The sequence below is a fragment of the Muntiacus reevesi genome, chromosome 10 (assembly GCF_963930625.1).
Source record: "Muntiacus reevesi chromosome 10, mMunRee1.1, whole genome shotgun sequence".
NCBI lineage: Eukaryota > Metazoa > Chordata > Mammalia > Artiodactyla > Cervidae > Muntiacus > Muntiacus reevesi.
In genome coordinates this window covers 45,811,196-45,835,720 of record NC_089258.1, presented here as the reverse complement: position 1 = coordinate 45,835,720, position 24,525 = coordinate 45,811,196, and the positions used below count along the sequence as shown (strand labels likewise).

Below are 24,525 nucleotides of genomic sequence, written 5' to 3'. Positions count from 1 at the left end.
GGGCTCAAGTGATACAGTATGCAGGGGTCAAGAATACAAAATGCCCCAAAATGCTCCCCAAGTGAAGCTTCGTATTCTGTGGCTGATGAGTGGGTCTAGCTCTTCCATGCAGACTTACTGATAGTGGATGCTACTAGTCCAGCACTAGTCCCTGGACTTGGCCTCACAAGTCCCTGCCAAACTCTTAAAAAAGGACTCACCAGACTCATGTTCTGCTCTGGGCCAGCCCTGGCCTTATGTCTGGATCAGGGAATACCAGTATCTGTGGTGGAGATGAAGGGCCACTAGACATTCTAAACCCTCAGCATGGGAAGCAGAAAGACCTTCCACACAGTGTGGCTACAACCAGCTTATTTCCATGTGCTCTAAGTTCCCAGACTCAGTTAGTGTAGAAATGCCATTAATTCATTTCACTCTAAAAAGTTATGAACTTTAGCATCACAGAGGCAAAAAGAAGCATCTAGAAGTCTAAGGTTTGCTAATAATCCTAGTGATAGCTAATATTATGGGCCCTATATGCCAGGACTTGTGTGAATTATATAGTTTAACTCTCACCGCTGCCCTGTGAGGTAGAAAGTAGTAAACAGAGGAAGTGAGAATGGAGACTTTGCAAGACTAAATCGCACCAGGTGGCCCAGCTCAGCCCAGGAATTTCCAAGCCAAGTCTGCTGCTCTGATTCCTGACCTCAGAGCTGTGTCCTTGGCCAGGACCCTGGGCTCCTGACCCCTATGCCACTGACATCAAATGGAAGCTCTTGTATCAGCTGCTTGCATATTTTGGAAATTAATCCTTTGTCAGTTGTTTCATTTGCTATTATTTTTCCCCATTCTGAGGGCTGTCTTTCTCCTTGTTTATAGTTTCCTTTGCTGTGCAAAAACTTTTAAGTTTAATTAGATTCCACTTATCTATTTCCATTACTCTAGGAGGTGAGTCATAGAGGATCTTGCTTTGATTTATGTCACTGAGTGTTCTACTTATGTTTTCCTGTAAGAGTTTTATAGTTTCTGGTCTTACATTTAAGTCTTTAACCCATTGTGAGTTTATCTTTGTGTATGGTGTTAGGAAGTGTGCTAATTTCATTCTTTTACATGGAGCTGTCCGGTTTTCCCAGCAGCACTTATTGAAGAGACTATCTTTGCCCCATTGTATATTCTTACCTCCTTTGTCAAAAATAAGGTTCCCATAGGTGTGTGGGTTTATCTCTGGCTTTCAATCTTGTTCCATTGGTCTATATTTCTGTGTTTTGTGTGTGTGTGCCTGTATCATACTGCCTTGATAACTATAACTGTGTAGTATAGTCTGAAGTCATGAAGATTGATTCTTCCAGATCCATTCTTCTTTCATGAGAGTGCTTTGGCTATTTGAGATCTTTTGTGTTTCCATATGAATTGTGAGAGTTTTTGTTCTAGTTCTGTGAAAAATGTCATTGGTAATTTGATAGGGATTGCACTGAATCTATAGATTACATTTAGTAGAATAGTCATTTTCACAAAATTGATTCTTGCAACCCAGAAACATAGAATATCTCTCCATCTATTTACAAATCAATTCAGAAAAACAAACAACCCAATCAAAAAGCGGGAAAATGACCTAAACAGACATTTCTCCAAAGAAGACATACAGATGACTAATAAACACATGAAAAGATGCTCAACATGGCTTCATTATTAGAGAGATGCAAATCAAAACTACAATGAAATGTCGATAACCTTACACTGGTCAGAATGGCCATCATCAAAAAATCTACAAACAATAAATGCTGCAGAGGGTGTGGATAAAAGGGAATGCTCTTGCACTGTTGGTAGAAATGTAAATTAGTACAGCTATTATGAAGAACACTATGGATATTCCTTTAAAAAGATAGGAATAAAACTGCCATATGACCCAGCAATCCCACTACTATGTGTATACCCTGAGGAAACCAAAATTGAAAAAGACACAGATGTTCATTGCAGCTCTGTTTACAGCAGCTCGGACATGGAAGCAACCTAGAAATCCATCAACAGATGAATGGATAAAGAAGCCATGGTACATATATACAATGGAATATTACTTAGTCCTAAAAAGGAATTGGAGTCATTTGAGTCAGTCCTAATGAGGTGGATGAACCTGGAGCCTATTATACAGAGGGAAGCAAGTCAGAAAGAGAAAAACAAATACTGTATATGGATGCATATATGTGGAGTCTGGAAAGATGGTACTGATGAACCTATTTGCAGAGCAGCAGTGGAGACATAGGCATAGAGAACAGACTTGTGGACTTGACTTGGGGGAGGAGGGGAGGAGAAGGTGGGATGTGTGGAGAGAGTAACATGGAAAACTACATTACCATATGTAAGATAGACACCCAACGGGGAATTTGCTGTGTTACTCTGAACTCAAACTGGGGCTCTGTAACAACCTAGAAGGGTGGGGTGGGGAGGGAGGTGGGAGGGATGTTCTAGTGGGAGGGGTCATAGCTAAATTTATAGCTGATTCAACATCAAATCTATGTTGAAGTTTGGTAGAAACCAACTCAATACTATAAAGCAATTATCTTTCAATGAAAAATGAATAAATAAAAAAAAAAATAAGGTCTTTTCTGTTATAAACCACCAGTTCAAATTGCCTTCAGTCAAAGAAATTTGGTTCAAGGTAATCCAAGCGTTAAATTCAAGTATATCCATTCCTGCCTCTGTTCAGCTAAGGTTCATCCACTTGTACTCTAAGGCTGGCCCTTAAGGAAGAGTGTCCTCCAAGGCTTTCTTGGCCTGCTTTGCATCCAGGAACATTTTAGCTCCCATTTCAGTTCAGTCGCTCATTCGTGTCCAACTCTTTGCAACCCCATGAACCACAGCACGCCAGGCCTCCCTGTCCATCACCAACTCCTGGAGTTTACCCAAACCCATGTCCATCAAGTCGGTGATGCCATCCAGCCATCTCATCCTCTGTCATCCCCTTCTCCTCCTGCCCCCAATCTTTCCCAGCATAAGGGTCTTTTCAAATGAGTCAGCTCTTCGCATGAGGCGGCCAAAGTATTGGAGTTTCAGCTTCAGCATCAGTCCTTTCAATGAACATCCAGGACTGATCTCCTTCAGGATGGACAGGTTGGACCTCCTTGCAGTCCAAGGGACTCTCAAGAGTCTTCTCCAACACCACAGTTCAAAAGCATCAATTCTTTGGCGCTCAGCTTTCTTTATAGTCCAACCCTCACATCCATACATGACCACTGGAAAAACCATAGCCTTGACTAGATGGACCTTTGTTGGCAAAGTAATGTTTCTGCTTTTTAATATGCTGTCTAGGTTGGTCATAACCTTCCTTCTAAGGAGTAAGCGTCTTTTCATTTCATTGCTGCAATCACCATCTACAGTGATTTTGGAGCTCCCATTTAACTGATGCTATTTAGACCGTCTTTTTAATCTGATGGCCTGAGTCATCAGGAGAGTGTGATTAACTTGTTTGCACAAAGTACCTGGTTTGGTTTGGTTTTGTGTTCTTCTGCTAATTTGCTTCAGAAACAGATGGGCTGATATCCTACGTGTTGAAGTTTCACCACCATTATATTACCAGGTGATTTCACCTCTCTGATACTCCTGAACACTTGAAAGTAGAGTTTCTCATCTGGAGGAGAATAAGCCATCTTTGGATTGATCCCTGAGCTTGGACAGGTTCCGCACAAGGCAGGAATGTACCTGAAAACCACCCAGAAATTCAGCTGAGTCACTTCCACAGACTTTCCAGACACTGAGACCTCATCAGAAAGCATTTATGTTGCTACATCTAAATTTGCTGTTGCTCACAGCAAGATGACAAAGTGCAAATACATGATGAATTCAGGAAGGACCATGGGCCCAGAGATGCATCTGTGAGCCAAGCACAGATAAACCTCCCTGAGTTATGGAAATTCACCCTTCTCCTGCCTCCACTCCCAGCCCAGAGGAGGGTCTTCTGAACTTGTACTCGGATCACGTTGTGTATCTTCTGAAAACCCTGCAAAATCTTCTTCCCATGGAAACCTCCTAGGCAGCTCTGGCCGGTCCCTCCCTTCCTCTGCAGACCAGCCCTTCCCCAGCATCCTCGGGCAGGTCCGGGCACCCTGGCCTGTGTCTCCTTCATTATCTCACAAATTGTTACTGGTCCCCTCTATGTAATGTCAGCCCTGTGCGTGTGGGAATTTTGTCTTGTTTGTCCACTAACCTCATTACCTAGAACAGAACCTGATGCATTATTGGCCCTCAAGAAATATTTTTGTATGAATCAATGAATAAACATATTTCAGTTAATACATCCCGTATCATTAACATTTGTGACAGAGCAAAGTTGAAATGTGTGTATAATTTGGTGCATTTGTATCCACATGTCATTACAATCATGTGCTAATGAAAAGAGCCTTGATTCCACATATTTTCTTTTCATCTGAAGACCATGAATATATTCATTTTGTTTCCTAAATGAGCTTTAACACCAATTTAAAGGAAAGAATATTCAAATGGATATATTGATTTAAATATTCAGTAGAGAATGAACCTTCTTACTTGTGTGGTTTACATTAAAAAACACATCAATTAAAACAAAATTGATGTTTACATTTTAATGGCAGCAGTTATGGATAGCATGCAGGAAGGGTGTAGACCAGGAAGAAACATCTATTAATTGTAACATTTGCATGGTTAACACATCTGTATAGCGTGATGTTTCCTTTGAAAGAAAAGTTCAACACTTTTCTCCAAAATTTGAAGTATATATTTTTTCTGGCTTCTGCTAAATAAATATTAGATGAATTGAAACTGTTTATGGAAACAATGCAAAAGTCAACCATTGTTCACTTTCTAAACTGTTGAAAACATTCACCGTGTTTTCTCAACAGTCCTCTCATCTCTCCTCCTTTCAGAAATTGAGAAAGGGGGGTGCGGGGACCCAGGCATCCCAGCCTATGGTAAGCGGACTGGCAGCAGCTTTCTCCATGGAGACACACTCACGTTCGAGTGCCAGGCGGCCTTCGAGCTGGTGGGGGAGAGAGTCATCACGTGTCAGCAGAACAACCAGTGGTCTGGCAACAAGCCCAGCTGTGTATGTGAGTACTCTCCTGGCGGGGGTCTGTTCCAAGCTGCCCCAGAGGGGAGAGGAGCAGGGTGTGCCCTGAGGGAGGGCAGCTGCCTGCACCCTCCGGGGCGCAGCATTGACCAGAAGCACTCAGGGCTCCTCAAACGCAGCTCTTCTTTCTCCACTGACTTAAAGCCAGTTGGTGATGTTCTTACTACAAGACAGATACGCTGTCAATGAGAGCTTTCCACGAGCAAGGTCCACAGAGCATCACTTCCATCCAGGGGGGCTGATGCCAGCTCTGTGATCCACCCTCGATAGGGCCTGGGGTCTTTGCAACCTAATAATGTCCTGTGATGGCTTCCCTAAGTAGGTTCTCATTGGTTATCTATTGTATACATAGTATCAGTACTGCATGGGACTTTCCAAGTGGCTGAGTGGTAAAGAATCCCCCTGCCAGTGCAGGAGATGCAAGAGATGCAGGTTTCATCTGTGGGTTGGGAAGATCCCTGGAGAAGGGAATGGTAATTTACTCCAGTATTCCTGCCTGGAGAATCCCATGGACAGAGGAATCTGGCGGGCTGCAGTCCATGGGGTTGCAGAGAAAAACAGGGCACACCATGTCCTGTGACACTTAAAACACAATTGTGAGCGTCAAGTGATGTCACTTCACATTTCAATGGAAGACTTGCCTGCTTCCTCCTATTTTTTGTCTAGTTTGTAGTTTATATTGTTAAGGTTCTCATTAGTTATTTATTTTATGTATAGTGTCAGTAGGGTACATATGTCAACCCCAATCTCCCAGTTCATCAACTCCTTCTTCCCCCTTTGGTATCCATATGCTTGTTCTCTACGCCTGCGTCTCTGTTCTGCTTTGTCAATAAGATTGTCTGTACCGAGTGTTTTCAGATTCCACATGTAAGTGTTACTATACAGTATTTGTTTTTCTCTTTCTGACTTATGTCACTCTGTATTATGGTCTCCAGATCCCTTGTAAGTGATTTAACAAGTAGAAAAGAAATAGAAAAGAAGGACTGCATAACAGATTGAAAAACAGATTTTTTTTATAACTAAGTATAGCAATAACCTGGAAACATATAGGAAATAATGTAACATAATAAGCAAATCCACACCCCAGAAATAAGTCCAATAGATGCTCCCTCCCAAAGAATATGTATATGGACATATACAAAACATATATATTACTGATTTCTCAGTATACATTAAGTAAATATTCCAAGAGACTTTTATATTATCCACCAGGATATGGTCTGATTTTCCAAGTTGTTCTTTAATCATTGTTACTCTTTAAATGACTTAAAAAGTAATTTCAAAAAATGTGCTTTAAGGCACATGCAAAATTTAAAATGAAAAATAGGAAACTGATTAGAATCAACCTTGTTTTCTGGAAATTATCCTTATGAAACAGGCATAATTTTTCATATTAATATTTGCTCTTCTGAAGGCAGAAAGTTCTAACAAGAAATCTTAATATTTGCCACAAGTTTCAGTCAACTGGATAGGGTTATTTTTGAATCAAGTGTACACTTGATTATGTATAGGCTGTGGTGGTTCTGTATGTTGAACTTAATGTATTCACAACCTAGGACAATCCCCGGTCAGAGAACTGAGATTCACATATATGTTGAGGCCAAACAAACATAAAACAGAAGCTGGATTGTAACAAATTCAGTAAATACTCTCAAAATTAAAAAAAAGAAAAGAAAAAGTTGAACCATCCTAGTTAACTGCTGGTATAGACTTCCTTCCCAGGTCCTTAGCACATAGGCAGATCTTTGGATGTGGACAAAACTGTTTGAAACTATTATTATCTGTGTGTCTTCAGTTTCCTGTTTCTTCAACTTCACGGCATCATCAGGAATTATCCTCTCACCGAATTACCCGGAAGAGTATGGTAACAACATGAACTGTGTCTGGCTCATCATCTCTGAGCCGGGCAGCAGAATTCACCTCATCTTTAATGACTTTGACGTGGAGCCTCAGTTTGACTTCCTTGCGGTCAAAGATGACGGGATTTCAGACATAACCGTGCTGGGCACATTCTCAGGCAACGAGGTGCCGTCCCAGCTGGCCAGCAGTGGCCATATCGTCCGCCTGGAGTTCCAGTCGGACCACTCCACCACCGGCCGGGGCTTCAACATCACCTACACCAGTAAGTGCATCCCCACCCACCCCACGTCCACGGTCTCCGCTGGCTCTCCTGTGAGCGAAGCTCAATGGCAAGGGTGTTACTCCAGGGTTTTATAGTCACAATTCTCAAAATTATATAACATTATCCTGAGAACCTAAAAAAATACCCCACTCTGTTGTGGTGTCTTGGTCACCCCTATAGTGAGGACTGGTTGCTCACATGACTTCTCTCTCTCTGATTTTCCTTCCTTCCACCCATCCGTCCATCCATCCATCCATCCATCCATCCATCCATCCATCCATCCATCCACCTTTGTATCTTCCATGCAATAGAATAGAGTGATGAAAAGCATTGAGGTATTTGGAGTCAGGAGTCATGGATTATAACACCTGCTAAATGTATGGACTTGGTCTTCCCAGGTGACAGTAGGAAAGAATCTGCCTGCAATGCAGGAGACCCAATTTTGATTCCTGGGTTGGGAAGGTTCCCTGGAGAAGGGAATGGCTACAAACTCCAATATTCTTGCATGGAAAATCCCATGGACAGAGTGGCCTGGTAGGCTACAGACCAGTGGGTTGCAGAGTTGGACACAACTGAGCAACTACACAACAACTCGTATGTACTTGGTGAATTTTGATAAACAGCTAACTTTTCTTTGATTCAGACTCCTCATTTGACCATAGCTTATATTTAAGACAATCTGCTTCAATTGCAGTGTTGAGGGAATAAAGTAAGATAATAATGTTAAACAGGAGCTATAAGCTAAAATGTACTGACTGCCTACTTCTCTAAGGTGATCTGCTTAGGATTTGACAGAAATTGTTTCATTTAACATTGCAGCAGCTCTGGAATATAAGCTTCATCTTCCTCATTCTGTAAATAAAGATAACTAGACTCAGATAGGGGCTTCCCTGATGACTCAGCAGTAAAGAATCTTCCTGCAATGCAGGAGACACAGGAGACACGAGTTCAATCCCTGGGTTGAGAAAATCCCTTGGAGAAGGAAGCAGCAGCCCACTCCAGAATTCTGTGCCTAGAAAACTCCATGGACAGAGGAGATTGGTGGGAAACAAAAGGAGAAGGAAAAAGGATAAGGGGGCAGTGGAGGCTGAGATGATTAGATAGCATCACCAACTCAATGGGCATGAATTTGAGCAAACTCTGGGAGACAGTGGAAGACAGAGGAGCCTGAAGGGCTGCAGTCCATGGGGTTGCAGAGAGTCAGACACAACTTAGCAAATGAGCCACAAAAAGACTCGGATGACTGCAGTAATCTTCCCAGGGACCAGTAAGCACAAGATCCGGGATGCTAACCTAGATGTGCCAGAACCAAAATCCTTTTCTGTAAACTACATATCTCTTCTCCATTTTTCTTAGTAAGAAAGTAGCTTCCAATTTTGGGACGCTGTGTGGATGATAATGAGGTCTATCTACCCATCTCTCTCCTTCTGTCTCTCTAGGTATCAATATTCTATTTACTGAATGTATTTATCTATCTCTGAAAAATAACTAAAACTGCTTTATAAGTGGTTCTGCTTTCTTTTTTAATACCTATGATTAATAGTCAAGTGTTTTGTTTTTTTTTAACTCTGATTTTTTTTTCTCTTTTCAGCATTTGGTCAAAACGAGTGCCACGACCCTGGCATCCCCGTAAATGGACGGCGCTTTGGTGACAGGTTCCTGCTGGGCAGCTCGGTCTCCTTCCACTGTGATGACGGCTTTGTCAAGACCCAGGGCTCGGAGTCCATCACCTGCGTCCTGCAAGACGGGAATGTCGTCTGGAGCTCCACCGTCCCCCGCTGCGAAGGTGTGGGCCCCTCCAGTCTGCCACTTACCTTCCTCTGAAGGGAGCGTCTGACAAAACAAATAAGAAATCAGACAGCAACACTGGCTCCCTAAGGCTGCCAGAGCCGAGTACCACCAAGTGGTGACTTTGACAGTAGGAGTTAGCGTCTCACAGTCCTGGAGGCTAGAAGCCCAAGGTCCAGGTGTCAGCAGGGCGGGCTCTGAGTAGGGGAGGTGTTCCAGGCCCCTCTCCTGGCTTCTGGGGCTTTGCCTGTCTTGGCTTGTAGAAGCAGCATCCCTGTGAGAATGCATCTCTGTCCCTCCTTCTAAGGACACCCATCATATTGGACTAGGGCCTGCTCTAATGTCCACGTCTTGACTAACCATGTCTGCAGTAACTTTTTCTCCAAATATGGTCCCATTTTAATTAGTAATATCTTAGTAATTTAATTAGTAATATCTTATTTACTAATTTACTAATTACTTATTAGTAATTTACTAATTACTAATATCTTATTTACTAATATATAATTAGTAATATCTTATTACTAATTTAATTAGTAATTAGCTGGGATTAGGAATCCAAAATACCATCTGGGGGGAGTGTAACTCATCCTCTGCAAACAGCATCATTATTAGTTAACTGTTTTGTTGCCCTTGGTGTAACTGACATATATACAGCCTAATTTTCTTCTTGACATTTCACTCTGGTTGCCTGTGTTGGAAAACCAAAGGGGAAAGAATTAGGAAGGATATTACTTTTAATTTATATTCAGGTAGGGGAATATTCACTTATGATATATACCCAAACCCCTGTTATCAGAATCACCTGTGTATAATGAGCTAAGAAAAATTTAATAAAAGTATCTCTTGTAGATACCAAGGAAATGCAGATCTTTTAAAGAGTACACATTTTAGAGCAGCTTTATATTCACTGCAAAATTGAAAGGAAGGTACGGAGATGTCCTGCGGGCTCCCCTGCCCTCTTAAATGCACAGCCTCCCCCATCAGCAGGGCCCTCCATCAGGCGGTGCATTTGTTATAACTGATGAACCTATAGGGATAAGTCATCATCACCCAGAGTCCACAGTTTACGTTAAGGCTCACTCGTGATTGTCCATCTGCTGGGCTTGGGCCAATGTGTATCACGGTGTATCCATCACCGTGGTGACCTCCAGGGTCTTGTAACTGCCCTGAAATCCCCCCGCTCCACCCATCCACCCCCGCCCTGCCCCATGCTCACCCACCAATGTTGGGAGCAGGGTTGTGCTTCACCACCTTGCCCTGTCCCCAGACCTGCCTCCAGAGTCTTTTCTCCTTGCTTCAAGGACCAGCATTATCTTCAGTCATCACTGGCTGACCCTCCTAAATTTACAGAACGATGTTTTCATTTCTGCAGTTTCACAAACTGTTGAGACAATTTGGTGGACTTTCAGCACCACCCCAGGGCGGACACTTCGTCAGCTGAAGAGCAGGAGCAAGAAACCCAGAGCAGGCCTTTCCTTTTTGTTTATTTTTACTGCTTCTTTAAAGTATGGTTTTTTTAATAGTCTAAATTTTATTAGTGTTAGTAACAGAATAGGTCATTTCCTGTATACATCAGTAAATTTGGAATCAGGATTCTAAAATAAATAGTATGAATACTGGGGCAGGACTGAATGTGTTTATACTTACTGCTTGAGGAAGTATATCGCTACTAACTTTGAAGTGTGAATAATTTTATGAGAATCTCAAGATAAGCAATACTCTCTAATCTCTGTTCCCTCTGCCACATTCTCACTGTGGGTGTGCTCACCTGCAGTAGCTGATGTGAGGACAGGTCTAGGCTTCAGGGCCGGCACGTTCCTTTGCAGTCGGGGGAATAAAGGGGCTTCAGTCAGCAGCAGGTGAGAAATCCGATAGAGTCAGACGAAAGGAGACAGTATCACTTGAAACGTGAGTGGGCAATTCTCTCCTTGTTTGGAAGGGACCTTCTGATGAAGTGCAAGGCAAACCCCAGGTATAGGTTGTTAACAACGATAGCAAAGCCCCTAAACACAGAGGACTGCATACGCTTAGTTACCTAGTCACGTCCGCCTCTCTGAGACCCCATGGGCTGAACTGCACCAGGCTCCTCTATTCTTGGGATTTCTCAGGCAAGGATACTAGAATGGGTTGCCATTTCCTGCTCCAGAGGATCTTCCCAACCCAGGGATCGAACCCAGGTCACCTGCATTGGCAGGAGGAGTCTTTACCATTGGTGCCAGCTGGGAAGCCTAAACACAGACTAGTTAATGGTGAAAGAGATTGTCTAAGTTTACTTGTACTGAGAAACTCAGTTGCAGAGAGAAAGATTTTTCTGTCTTTGTTTTACACCTAACCAGCTCCTATTCTGTGCATTCAGTGTCATTAAAAAACACAAGTTACCTTGAGGGAAAAATGACTGTACAAGAATACATCTCTATGGCAACAACTTTTGAAGTTCAAAGAAATCTGCAGATTTCCTGGCAAAATATAAATTACCCAAAGTGATCCAATGAAAAGTACAAAATGTGAATAAATAAAATACTATAAAAGAGATGTGAAAGAAAAAGAATTTAGTAAATTATATGTGGCAAATTACTTTAATAAAATGAACATACCTTGCAGTGAATCAACACATACACATATTTTAAAACACACACACACACTGTGCAATATTTTAATTACAGATGTGAGGTAATTAAGTCTATCAGTAGACATTTGTTGACATGAATACACATAAGATATGAGTATCAGTGGTATCCCTGCCTCGTGACTGTTGTAATGATTGAATGTGATAATTCCTGGAAGGTGTCTGGCACGGACCACTCTCTCAGACTGTGCCATTACTACTATTGTTAGGTGAGAAGAACTTTGCTGAAGGCTTATGATAAATGCCCAGGTGTGAAATGTATGTGCTCTGATTTCAGTATTCTCTGTTTACTTGGTAATAACTGGTGGCTCAGATGGTAAAAATCCACTGTTAATGCAGGAGACCTGGGTTTGATCCCTGGGTTGGGAGGATCACCTGAAATAGGAAATGGCAACCCACCCTAATATTCTTGCCTGGAGAATCCCATTAATAGAGGAGCCTGGCAGGCTACAGTTTGTGGGATCACAGAGTTGGACATGACTGAGCCACTAACAAGCTTTCAACCTCTGCTTCAAGACTAGAAATGGTCAGGTCCATGCACTCAACATGAATCCTTGCTGTTTCTGAGGTGCCTCTATGGTTCATGTACATAATCTGACCTTCTGACCCCTGCATCATTTTTCAGCCCCATGTGGAGGACATCTGACAGCTTCTAGTGGAGTGATTTTGCCCCCAGGATGGCCAGGGTATTACAAAGACTCCTTAAATTGTGAATGGATAATTGAAGCAAAACCAGGACACTCTATCAAAATCACTTTTGATAGGTAAGAAAAAACTTTGGATTCCTTAATTTGGACCTGATGACCCATGCATGCCCAGCATTTTTATTTAAATGGATCTTAAGTCTTTAGAAAGATGACAGTTGTTCACCTTTGGTTCCCCTAAAGGAGTTCATTTCGAACAGGTGTTTGCTTGGTATGTTCTGTTCTTCTCTGTTTTGTCCTCTAAGCCCACAGTTAAGGCACCTCTGCAGACGTGCTTGAGGGTGTGGCCCCAGACAGCATTCCCAGTGTTCACAGTCAGTGGCCCTTGAGTCTAGTTCTGTATTTTGGACCTGAGAGTGCAATAAATTCCGCTTGGTGTTTTATTGCAAATGGAGCCCTTCATCCCTTAGGGGTTTGCAGAGCACGGAAGAAGAGCTCTCTGGCTTTGGGAATGACTCTGGGACACTGAAAGGTGGTTTGGGTTGCAGAGTTGATAGACTGTGTGCAACAGATTTCTTACCTTTTAATTAGCCACGAGTGGTTCCATCACTGGAGAGCTGTTCAGTTTGGCTGTTGGATAATGCATTTGATAATCTAAAAAAGAACAAGCTTGCTATTTGAATTATCCATGATAAAATATTGTCCAGATTGTCTCAACCATTGATTTGAAAATTGAGAACCAAAAATGCTATAAAATGGACCCAAATGCTTTAAAATTCAAGGAAGCATCTTTGTTTAGTGTTTCAAGGTTAATATCTGAGCAAACTGAGCTCTCTCCAGCAGCGAAACTTCTTAAGCAGACTGAGTTTAGGGTTCTAGTATTCAGAATATTATCATGTCTCAAGACGGATATACCTTATGACATTATTTCCTACACTAATTTCCTAATACTCAATGATAGCATCCATAAAGGAAAGGTTTTTAACAGGAATTGTATTATCACTTAGTAACTGTTTATATTTGAAGTTATTATTAGTATTATTATATCTGATGGGATAATTACAACTCCAGTAGGAGTTCTCAGAAGAAAAGAAAAAAAATGGTCTATGTATTCGTTATGTTGGAGAATGAATTGTGGCATATAATCTTAGTTACTGGGGGAAAAAAAAACTTTATAAATATTAAGTAAGTTGAATTTAGTTTCTTATTATAATTTTTTATACTTTCTAGTATTGAGAGGGGAAAAAAGCAGACACATACCCTGATTCCCAGCAGCACATCACATTTAACTCATTTAGTAAAAATGGTGATTTCACATTCTGGTTTGGCATAATATATTATGTGTTCCATTTTCAGTTGCTGAAAAAAAATGCTCATTTTTCTCAATCTTGTCTTTTTGATATTACTGGACTGTGGTATTTGCTAAATTCCAGCATTTTGGATATTTTTAGACACTTACGATTTTTTTTTTACCCTGTACATTGTACACAGTCTTCTAAAGATTACTTGCATAGTGCTTCGGTTTATAACTTGAGCTGTGGGCTGGCATCCTAATAAAGGTTGTGTTTATACAAACAGTTTTAAATTCCACACCGAGGGTATTGTTATGCAGTGTGCGCTGGGTTGCCAGATGATGGAAATCATTTACATTTCTCTTTCTGAAGTTGCCCTGGAGATCCTCCAGCTGTTGAGGTGTGCCCTCTATCTGTTCTGGCTGTCTCTCAAGATGAAAGTTGTGAAAACTTCAGGGCAGATACTGCACATGAGATTTATCTCAAACTCATCTAGGCTTCTTGAATGTGAACTCAGATAAACTGTGAAGCCATAGATGCTTTAGATAATATTTTTAATAGTAAAATGCAAAGCTGCGCTCTCTCCTCACCCCCAAATGCCTGGCCTCTGACCGTATTCTGACCTAGCCACACGCTACACCAATTGGTTGAATTCCTCTTTGTGGAAGATGGACAGTCAGGGACCATTCTAAGTTAGTTGCAAGAATATATTATTATTGTGCATTCACACAAAGAAGGGGCTTCCCAGATGGCGCTGGTGGCAAAGAACCAGCCTGCCAACGCAGGAGACACCAGAGACGTGGGCTCCATCCCTGAGATGGGAAGATGCCCTGGAGGAGGGCGAGGAACCCAGTCCGGTATTCTTGCCTGGAGAATCACATGGACAGAGGTGCATGGTGGGCTACAGTCCATAGGGTCACAAAGAGTCAGACAGGACTGAGTAACTATACACACACACAAATACACACAAAGAGAAGTGTGTGATTTAATGATCAACAGGGCAGGCTCCTTTGGTTTCATCTTTTTCCATTGCTCTGTGCTAGGAGCCTAAGACGGCCACTCTGTCCCTTCTTTTTCCTCCCTGCCAGCAGCATGCAATGCCCACCCCGGGGACCATGGCACAGGCTTCCCCCAAATTCCCTGATCACTGAGTGCATCAGAGGCTCCGGCAGTGAGCTGCTCCCTGGGGACCACGCCAGAACCTTTGAAAGCCGGTTAGCTCTTTGAGGACGAGACGGGCCCATTTACCAAATTATCTCAGTGTCTGGAATGGCATCTCTGCTGTATCAGAGAGCACCCAAGTGGCTGCAACTGTGTATGAGCATAACACCAGACCAGGTTCTCTGGAGGCATCAGTCCTTCCGGGAAGGAAAGTTAGGCACTTCTTGGAAGCTGTTCTAACTTTCTCAAATCACCGAAGTAGCATTTGCTTCCTGAAGTTCAGGGTCCTTCCACTGTCATACTGGAGTCGGTGCAGCTTTAGTGTTTTCTGGGTCTACTATATTCTTCTACTGTTCTGTCTATTCATTCTATTATTTTTGAGAGTTTGATACTGAAACTCCAACTAAAAATCTTAATTTATCGACTTAATAAAATAATTATAATATATAGTGGAACTATTACATATGTAATGCTGCTCTATGTTTTCCAAGTCTCGAAGTATGTTATCATACTTTCATAATTAAAAAAAATTTTTAAACTATAAAAAAGAGAGTTAATGCAGCTTTAAAAGGCACAGGATTCTTTATTTCAGGAAAGGTATTTAAAGTAGTGTCATGTTGTTTGATTTACCTCTTTCCTTTAGAAGATCATGTCACTTCAGTATGCTCCTTTTGAGAAATCTATAATCATGTTACACTGGGGATCATGAAAAACGGTGTGAAAATGCATCTTGATTGACTTTCACTGATTGTTGATTCTCTGGCTCACAGTATTTGTATTTTAAAGCTGAATGACTCCCCCCGCCCCGTTTGTGTCTGTGATGTTACTGGACAGAGTATTCAGTCACCGGGAGGGCTGTGGGGGTGAACAGAAGTTAGTAATAACCTTAGACACCGCATGTGCGGAGTCTGAAAGGGCACGTGTATCTGGATCTATTTACTTCTCTTGCTGTACGTGGGTTTTCACTCCGTGAGTAAAGACGCAGGATGCCTGTAAGTCATTGCAGCCCTGCATTTCTCCTCTCACTGGACACACTTGCCCGCAGATTCCAGACCGAAGTCAACTACGACACGCTGGAGGTCAGAGACGGGCCGGCCAGCTCGGCCCCGCTGATCGGGGAGTACCACGGCACGCAGGCGCCCCAGTTCCTCATCAGCACCGGCAACTTCATGTACCTCCTGTTCAGCACAGACAACAGCCGGGCCAGCGTGGGATTCCTCATTCGCTACGAGAGTAAGTGGTCCCCATGCCCTGCGGCCCGGGGAACTCGGCGCATGCGCTCCCGCTGAGTCACGTGGCAGCAGACGTGCTGGTTCCCGCTTCTGTCCCCACTGCGCTGTGCAATCCTCAGGACTTCCTCTGTGAAGGACAAAGCTCCTTGATGATGTTTAATTCACAACTTAAAGAGAAGACACAGTGATTTATTATAAAATAAGAAATCAAATCATTAAAATGATGAAATATGTTCATTTACCGCACAATGTAATATAATAATAAATTTCTATTAGAAAATATCCCTATTGGCCAAATGAGCTACACGAAATATCACTAAAATTATGCATCCTAAGCAATGTTTTTTGCTTGAAAAATGCTTAGGGCAGTCCTGGTACTATTTGTGATTATGTGTATGCCCATTTCACCAAGTAGAGAGTGTGGAACTAAGGGAGAAGGAATTAAGAAGGAACTAAGAGAGAAGAGAGAGAAAGCCCAACTGAACTGTCACTAAATGACAAAGAGCTGCTATCAGTAATATCAACTGCTATCAAAAAGATTTAAGAACAATTAGAAATATTTAAACACAATTGCTATAATATCATAATGCAGTGTGTTCTGTAAAGTAACCCCAATTTCCTTGCGGTTGTGGTTGTGGTTTCTATGTGGTTGTGGTTTTCATCCATCCATCCAAGTTTGGCTCTTAGCTTCAGCTTCTCACATCAGGAGGTCACGGGACTATATTATTTGGTAGTAATATCTGTGCATGTCCTTCTGAAGTGGAGTGGAGTGGGACTGAGCCTGGGATGTTTTTGTGATGCTAGTCAACACTTCCCTTCTCTGAAAAAGCTTCACATCCAGAATAGGATGAAAAAGATAAAGGGAGCAGGTCAGTATGGAATCCAGTGCAGGAATACATTCTTTCTTTTCTTTTTTTTTTTTTTTAACACTGTTTTAGAGTCTTTCCTAAACTACACTAAATGAAGTTTTAATGTGTAAAAGCACAGGTAATTTTATAAATGCGTGAAAGAACCATATCTCACTTGCTGAATTTTTAATCTTTTTTTTCCTTGCCTTCCTTTCCTGATATCTCACACTGCTACTCATGTTAATCTTGCCCAGTCTTCACTCCAAAGAAAAGTGATGACTTAACAGGACATGAAAAGCTAATGAAATGCAAAAGGTCCTCCTTCTTAAAATGTACTTCAAGTTAAAAAAATGTAAATTTGATGTAAGTGCTATATATATGAAGCATATCTAATAATTACTAAATGAAACTTTAATGTATAAAAACACATGTGATTTTATATATGTATGAAAGGGCCATATCTCACTTGCTGAATTTTTAATCTTCTCTCTTTTCTTGCCTTCCTTTCCTAATATGCTTCCTTTCCTAACTGCTACTCATGTTAATCTTGCCCAAACACTTGCTCACAACTAAAATTAATAACGTGTACTTTTCTCTGTTTGACAGGCTTATCTATATGCAAACATATATATGCAAATATACATATAAGGTTATATGTACTTTTTGACTAAATATGAAATTATATTTTGTTCATATTTCTGATAATAAGAAATTGTTAGTGATTTAAATAATTATTTTATATTTAATTCAAATTATTATATATGCTTCATATATATAGCATTTATATCAAAGTTGTGTTTTTTTAAACATGAAGTACACTTTAAGAAGGAGAAACTTTTGCATTTCGTTAGTTTTTAATGTCCTTTCAAGTCATCACTTTTCTTTGGAGTGAAGATGAATATACATTGCAGTCATCTGAATTTGTGTAACTCCTCAGCATTGATCCGATCCAATGAGAGGGCAGACAGAATGGAAACCACAGTTACAGAAAACTAACCAACTGATCACTTGGATCACAGCCTTATCTAACTCAGTGAAGCTGTGAGCCTTGCTTGTAGGGCCACCCAAGACTGACAGGTCATGGTGGAGAGTTCTGACAAAACGTGGTCCAGTGGAGAAGGGAATGGTGAACCACTTTGGTATTTTGCCTTGAGAACGCCATGAACAGAATGAAAATGCAAAAAGATATGATGCTGAAAGATGAACTCCCCAGGTCAGTAGGTGCCCAATATGCTACTGGAGAAGAGTGGAGAAAAGGATCCAGAAAGAAACAAGAGACGGAGTCAAAGTGAGAACAAGGCCCAGCTGTGGGTGAGACAGGTGATGGAAGTAAAGTCTGATGCTGTAAAGAACAGTGTTGCATAGGAACCTAGAATGTTAGGTCCATGAATCAAGGTAAATTGGAAGTGGTCAAACAGGAGATGCCAAGAGTGAGCATCAACATTTTAGAAATCAGTGAACTAAAATGGCCTGATATGGGCGAATTTAATTCAGATGACCATTATATCTACTGTGGCAAGAATCCCTTAGAAGAAACGGAGCAGCCCTCATAGTAAAAAAAAAAAACCCACCCCGCCACCAGACCCACGTCTGCACTCAAGGGTCACCCACCCTTTGCCCCTGGAATCCCGGCACGGGTGGGAGAGCAGCATTGGCCACCAGGGCTCAGTGCTGTGTATGCTCGTCTCACGCGGCTGTGATGGCCACTTGTAGCAGTGACCTGGTTCCTGGAGGCCACAGACACATGCCCTGCCCCTCACACCCCACCCCACCCCGGTTTCCCAGGCCCAAGCCTTCCTCCCTGCTTGGTCGCGAAGACCCTGACACCCAGAGTAGGGCCTGCAGATACCTGGTCTCCCTCCCAAAAACATGGGACATATTTTTCTGATTAAAGAAAATAAAAAGTGCTGTGCCATTATTTTTATAATAGCATCAGTGTTTGTAATTAAAAAAAAAAAAGATTCTGAGATGCAGTACTTTGATGCAATCTCAAATGACAGAATAATCTCTGTTCGTATCCAAGGCAAACCATTCAATATCACAGTAATCCAAGTCTATGCCCCAGCCACTAATGATGAAGAAGCTGAAGCTGAATGTTCCAAAAAGACCTACAAGACTTTCTAGAACTAACACCAAAAAAAAAAAGATGTCCTTTTCATCATAGGGGATGGAATACAAAAGTAGGAAGTCAAGAGATACCTGGAGTAACAGGAAATCTTGGTCTTGGAGTACAAAATTAGGCAAAACAAAGGCTAACAGTGTTTTGCCAAGAAAAGGCACTGGTCATAGCAAACACCCTCTTCCAACAACACAAGAGAAGACTACACACGGACATCACCAGATGGTCAATACCGAAATCAGATTGATTATATTCCTTGCGGCCAAAGATGGAGAAGCTCTGTACAGTCAGCAAAAACAAGACCAGGAGCTGACTGTGGCTCAGATCATGAACATCTTAATGCAAAATTCAGGCTTAAATTGAAGAAAGTAGGGAAAGCCACTAGTCCATCCAGCTATGACCCACATCAAATCCCTTATGATTATACAGTGGAAGTGATGAATAGATTCAAGGGGTTAGATCTGATAGATAGAGTGCCTGAAGAACTATGGATGGAGGCTCATAATATTGTACAAGAGTCAGTGATCAAAATCATTCCTAAGAAGAAGAAATGCAAAAAGGCAAAATGGTTGTCTTAGGAGGCCAAGCAAATAACTGAGAAGAGAGAAGTGAAAGGCAAAGGAGAAAAGGAAACATCTACCTATCTGAATGCAGAATTCCAAAGGAAAGCGAGGAGAGGTCAGAAAGCCTTCCTGAGTTATGAGTGCAAAAAAGATAGAGGAAAATGGTAGAATGGGAAAGATTACAGATATTTTCAAGAAAATCAGAGATACCAAGGGAACATTTCATGCAAAGATGGGTACAATAAAGGACAGAAATGGTATGGAGCTAACAGAAGCAGAAGATATTAAGAAGAGGTGGCAAGAACGCACAGAAGAACTATACAAGAAATATCTTCATGACCCAGATGACCATGATGGTGTGATCAGTCACCTAGAGCCAGACTTCCTGGAAGGTGAAGTCAACTGGGCCTGAGGAAACACCACTGCAAAAATAGTAGAGGTGATGGAATTCCAGTGTGAAAGTGAAAGCTGCTCAGTCTTGTCCAACTTTATAGTCCATGGAATTCCCCAGGCCAGAACACTGGAGGCGGTAGCCTTTCCCTTCTCCAGGGGATCACCCCAACCCAGGGATTGAACCCAGGTCTGTGCATTGCAGGTGGATTCTTTACCAGCTGAGCCACAAGGGAAGACCAAGAATACTGGAGTGGGTAGCCTAGCCCTTCTCCAGTGGATCTTCTCAACCCAGGAATCAAACTGGGGTTACCTGCATTCCAGGTGGATTCTTTACCAACTGAGCTATCAGGTAAGCCTGGAATTCTGGCTGAGGTATCTCAAATCCTAAAAGATGATGCTGTTAAAGTGATGCATTCAGTGTAGCAGCATATTTGGAAATTCAGCAGTGGCCACAGGACTGGAAAAGGTCAATTTTTATTCCAATCCTAAAGAAAGGCATTGCCAAAGAATGTTCAAACAACCACACAATTGCACTTGTTTCACAGGCTAGCTAAGTAATGCTCAAAATTCTCCAAGCTAGGCTTCAACAGTATGTGAACTGAGAACTTCCAGATGTTCAAGCTGTATTTAGAAAAGGCAGAGGAACCAGAGATCAAATTGTCAACATCTGCTGGATCATCGAAAAAGTAAGAGAGTTCCAGAAAAACATCTACTTCTGCTTTATTGACTACGCCAAAGCCTTTGACTGTGGATCACAGCAAACTGTGGAAAGTTCTTTAAAACATGGGAATACAGGTATTCCCCATCCCAATCCCCCCTCCCACCGCAAAAACCACTACAATATTGTAAAGTAATTAGCCTCCAGCTAATAAAAATAAATGGAAAAAACAAAACAAAACAACAACAACAACAAAACATATACCTCTCACCCAAAAAAAAAAAAAAAAAAACAACAAAAACATGGGAATACAAGACCACCTCAACTGCCTCCTGAGAAACCTATATGCAGGTCAAGAAGCAACAGTTAGAACCAGACATGGAACAATGAGCTGGTTCCAAATTGGGAATGGGGTACATCAAAGATGTATATTGCCACATTGTTTATTTAACTTATATGCAGAGTACATCAAGTGACAATGCCAGGCTGGATGAAGTACAAGTTGGAATCAGGATTGCTGGGAGAAATATCAATAACCTCAGGTATGCAGAATACACAACCCTTATGGCAGAAAGCGATGAAGAACTTAAGAACCTCTTGATGAAAGTGACAGAGGAGAGTAGAAAAGCTGGCTTAAAATTCAACATTCAAAAAACTAAGCTCATGGCATCCAGTTACATCACTTTATGGCAAATAGATGAGGAAAAATTGGAAACAGTGACAGAATTTATTTTCTTGGACTCCAAAATCACTGCAGATGGTGACTGCATCCATTAAGTTAAAAGATGCTTACCCATTGCAAGAAAAGCTATGATGAAACTAGACAGCACATTTAAAATCAGAGACATTACTTTACCAACCAAGGTCTTTATAGTGAAAGCTATTGTTTTTCCAGTAGTCATGTATGGATATGAGAGTTAGACCATAAAGAAAGCTAAGTGCCAAAGAATTGATGATTTTGAACAGTGGTGTTGGGGAAGATTCCTGAGAGTCCCTTTGGACAGTAATGAGCTCAAACCAGTCAACCTTAAAAGAAATCATTCCTGAATATTCACTAGAAGCACTGATGCTGAAACTCCAATACTTTGATCACCTGATGTGAGGGCTGACTCATTGGAAAAGACCCTGATGCTGGGAGAGATTAAAGGCAGGAGGAGAAGGGGATGACAGAGGATGAGGTTGTTGTATGGCATCACCAACTCGATGGACATGAGTTTGAGCAAGCCCCAGGCATTGGTGATGGACAGGGAAGCCTGTCATGCTGTAGTCCACTGGGTTGCATAGAGTCGGACGTGATGAATGACTGAACTTAACTTTTCATCATTGATCAGCTAACATGCATTCTCCTCTCCTGATCCCACACGTTTTTAAGAAAACTAGTTGGCGTGTAGATTTGGGTTAAACTCAGGAGAATAGTTTTATGTACTGATGAAAACTAATATAATTTACTGTCTTCTCTCTCTTTTATTTATGTACCAGTTTGATAGAGATTCTTCATCTGAGGGAATTCTTCTGTTACTCTTCAGCTACAAAGCAAATCAGCCAGTATTATGTATCCACTATGTTCAGGCCATGCTCTGTATAAGCACTGATGTGTTGTGAAACCTCATTCACTGCCTTAGAAAGTGAAAGCGTGTGTGGAAAGTGAAAGTGTGAGTGTAGAACATAAAAGTGTGTAGAAAGTCTGTACGCTTGTAGAAAGTGAATGTGTCTGTGTTTGTTTAATGTAGATGTGAGTTCAGAATAAATGTACATGTAGAAAGTGAAAGTGTGTTTGTGTAGACAGTGAAAGTGTGGAAGGTAAATGTGTATGAGTGTAGAACGTTAAAGTGTTTGTAGAAAGTGAAAGTGTGTGTTAAAAGAGAATTGTGTGTTTGTGTGAAAAGTGATTGTGTGTTGAAATTGAATGTGTGTGTCTGTATAGAAAGTGAATGTGTCTGTGTATAAAGTGAATGTGTGTGTAAAAATGAATGTGTATATGTGTGTGTAGAATGTAAATGTGTGGATGGAAAGTGAGTGTGGTAGTGTGGAAAGTGAAAGTGTATATAGAAAGTGAAAGTATGTGGAAAGTGAATCTGTATGTAGAAAGTGAATGTGGGTGCATACACAAGTGAGTGTGTCTGTGTGTGGAAAGTGAATGTGTGTGTAGAAAGTGAATAAGTGTGTATGTGTGTTGAAAGTGAATTTTTCTGGGTGTGAGTGAAGAATGTGAATGTGTGTGTGCAGCAAGTGAACGTGTGTGTGGACAGTGTGTGTGTGTAGAAAGTGAATGTCTGTAGAAGCTAAATTTGTATATGAAATGAAAGTATTTGTAGACACTGAATGTGTGTAGAAAGTGAAAATGTGTGCATGGGGAAAGTGTGTGTAGAAAGTGAAACTGTGTGTACAGAGTGAAAGTGTGTAGAAAGTGAAATTGCATGGATGTAGAAGGTGGAAGTGTGTGACTGTAGAAAGTGAAAGTGTGTGTGTAGAAAGTGAGTTTATGTGTGTAGAAAGTGTATGTGTCTGTGCATAGAAAGTGAAGGTGTGTGTAGAAATGAATGTGTATGTTGCTGAAAGTGAACGGGTATGTGTACAATGTGAGTGTGTTGTAGAAAGTGAATGTGTGTAGATAGTGAATATCTGTGTAGAATGTGTATGTGTGTTTGTAGAATGAGAATGTTTGTGAGTGTAGAATGTAACTGTGTGTGTGTAAATGTGAATATGTGTGTGTAGAAACTTAAAGTGTGTAGAAAGCAAGTGTATAGAAAGTGAAGTGTGTGTAGAATGTAAAAGTGTGTGAAAAGTGAATGTGTGTAAAAGGGGAATGTATCTGTAGAAAGTGAAAATGTGTGGACAGTGAATGTGTATGGAAAGTGAAATTGTGTGTTGAAAGAGCATGTGTGTGTAGAAAGTGAATGTTTGTATGGGTGAAAGTGAAAGAGTGTGTGTGTGTGTGTATACAATGTGAATGTGTAAAAATGAGTTGGTGTGTGGAAAGTGAAAGTGAATGTGTAGAACGTGAAAGTGTGTGTAGAAACCGATCGTGTATGTTTAGAAATGAATGTGTAAGTGTGTGTGGAAAGTGAGTGTGTCAGTAGAAAGTGTGTGTGGAAAGAAGCTGTGTAGAAAGTAAAAGTTTGTAGAAAATGAATGTGTGTTTTCTGTGTAGAAAATGATTGTGTGTAGATAGTGAATGTGTGTGTTTTAAAACTGTGTGTCCGTGTGAGTGTAAAATGAGAATGTTTATGAGTGTAGAATGTAGTGTGTGTGTAGAAAGTGAATGTGTTTGTGGAAAGTGAAAGTGCATGTGTAAAAATGTGTGTATCTAGAATGAGAATGTGTATATAGAAAGTGAATACATGTCTGTGTGTGGGAAGTGAATGTGTGTGTAAAAAGTGAATGTGTATGTTTGGAATGTGAATGTATGTGGAAAAGTGAAAGAATGTGTAAAAAGAGAAACTGTAGAAAGTAAAAGGGTGTCTAATGTGAAACCAAGTGTAGAAAGTGAATGTGTGTAGGCGCTGAATGTGTGTGCATAGAAAGTGTGTGTTATGTGTGGCTGTAGAATGAGAATGTTTGTGAGTGTAGAATGTAAAATATGTGTTTGTAGAAAGTGAAAGTCTGTGCATAGAAAGTGAATGTTTAAATGGAAAGTGAAGATGTGTGTGTAGAATGTGGATATGTGTGTGCATAGAAAGTGAAAGTGTGTGTATGGAAAGTGGAAGTGTGCATACAAAGTGAGTGTGGTTGTGTAGAAAGTAAAAATGTGTGTGTGCAGAAACTGAAAGTGTATGTGTGTAGAAATGAATGTTTATGTGTGTGTAGAAGGTGAATGTGTGTGTAGATAGTGAATGTGTGTGTGTAGAAAGTCTATCTGTGGATGTATAGCGAGAATGTATACTGTAAAATGTGTGTGTGGAAAGTGAAAGTATGTGTAGAAAGTGAAAGGGTGTCTTGGAAAGGGAAAGTGTGTGAGTGTGGGGAGTGAAAGCTAGTGTGTAGAAAGTGATTATGTTT

General features: G+C 41.1%; 1 protein-coding gene across 1 annotated transcript in view; it reads left to right on the top strand.

Annotated features, from left to right (window-relative positions):
* Positions 1-24,525, top strand: part of LOC136176275 (CUB and sushi domain-containing protein 1) — a 1,594,796-nt gene that overhangs the window by 1,197,621 nt on the left and 372,650 nt on the right. The window contains exons 12-16 of the mRNA XM_065946402.1: positions 4,875-5,057; positions 6,873-7,199; positions 8,791-8,985; positions 12,242-12,380; positions 15,759-15,946. Coding sequence (XP_065802474.1) covers positions 4,875-5,057; positions 6,873-7,199; positions 8,791-8,985; positions 12,242-12,380; positions 15,759-15,946 — 1,032 coding nt within the window. The remainder of the gene's footprint in view (positions 1-4,874; positions 5,058-6,872; positions 7,200-8,790; positions 8,986-12,241; positions 12,381-15,758; positions 15,947-24,525) is intronic.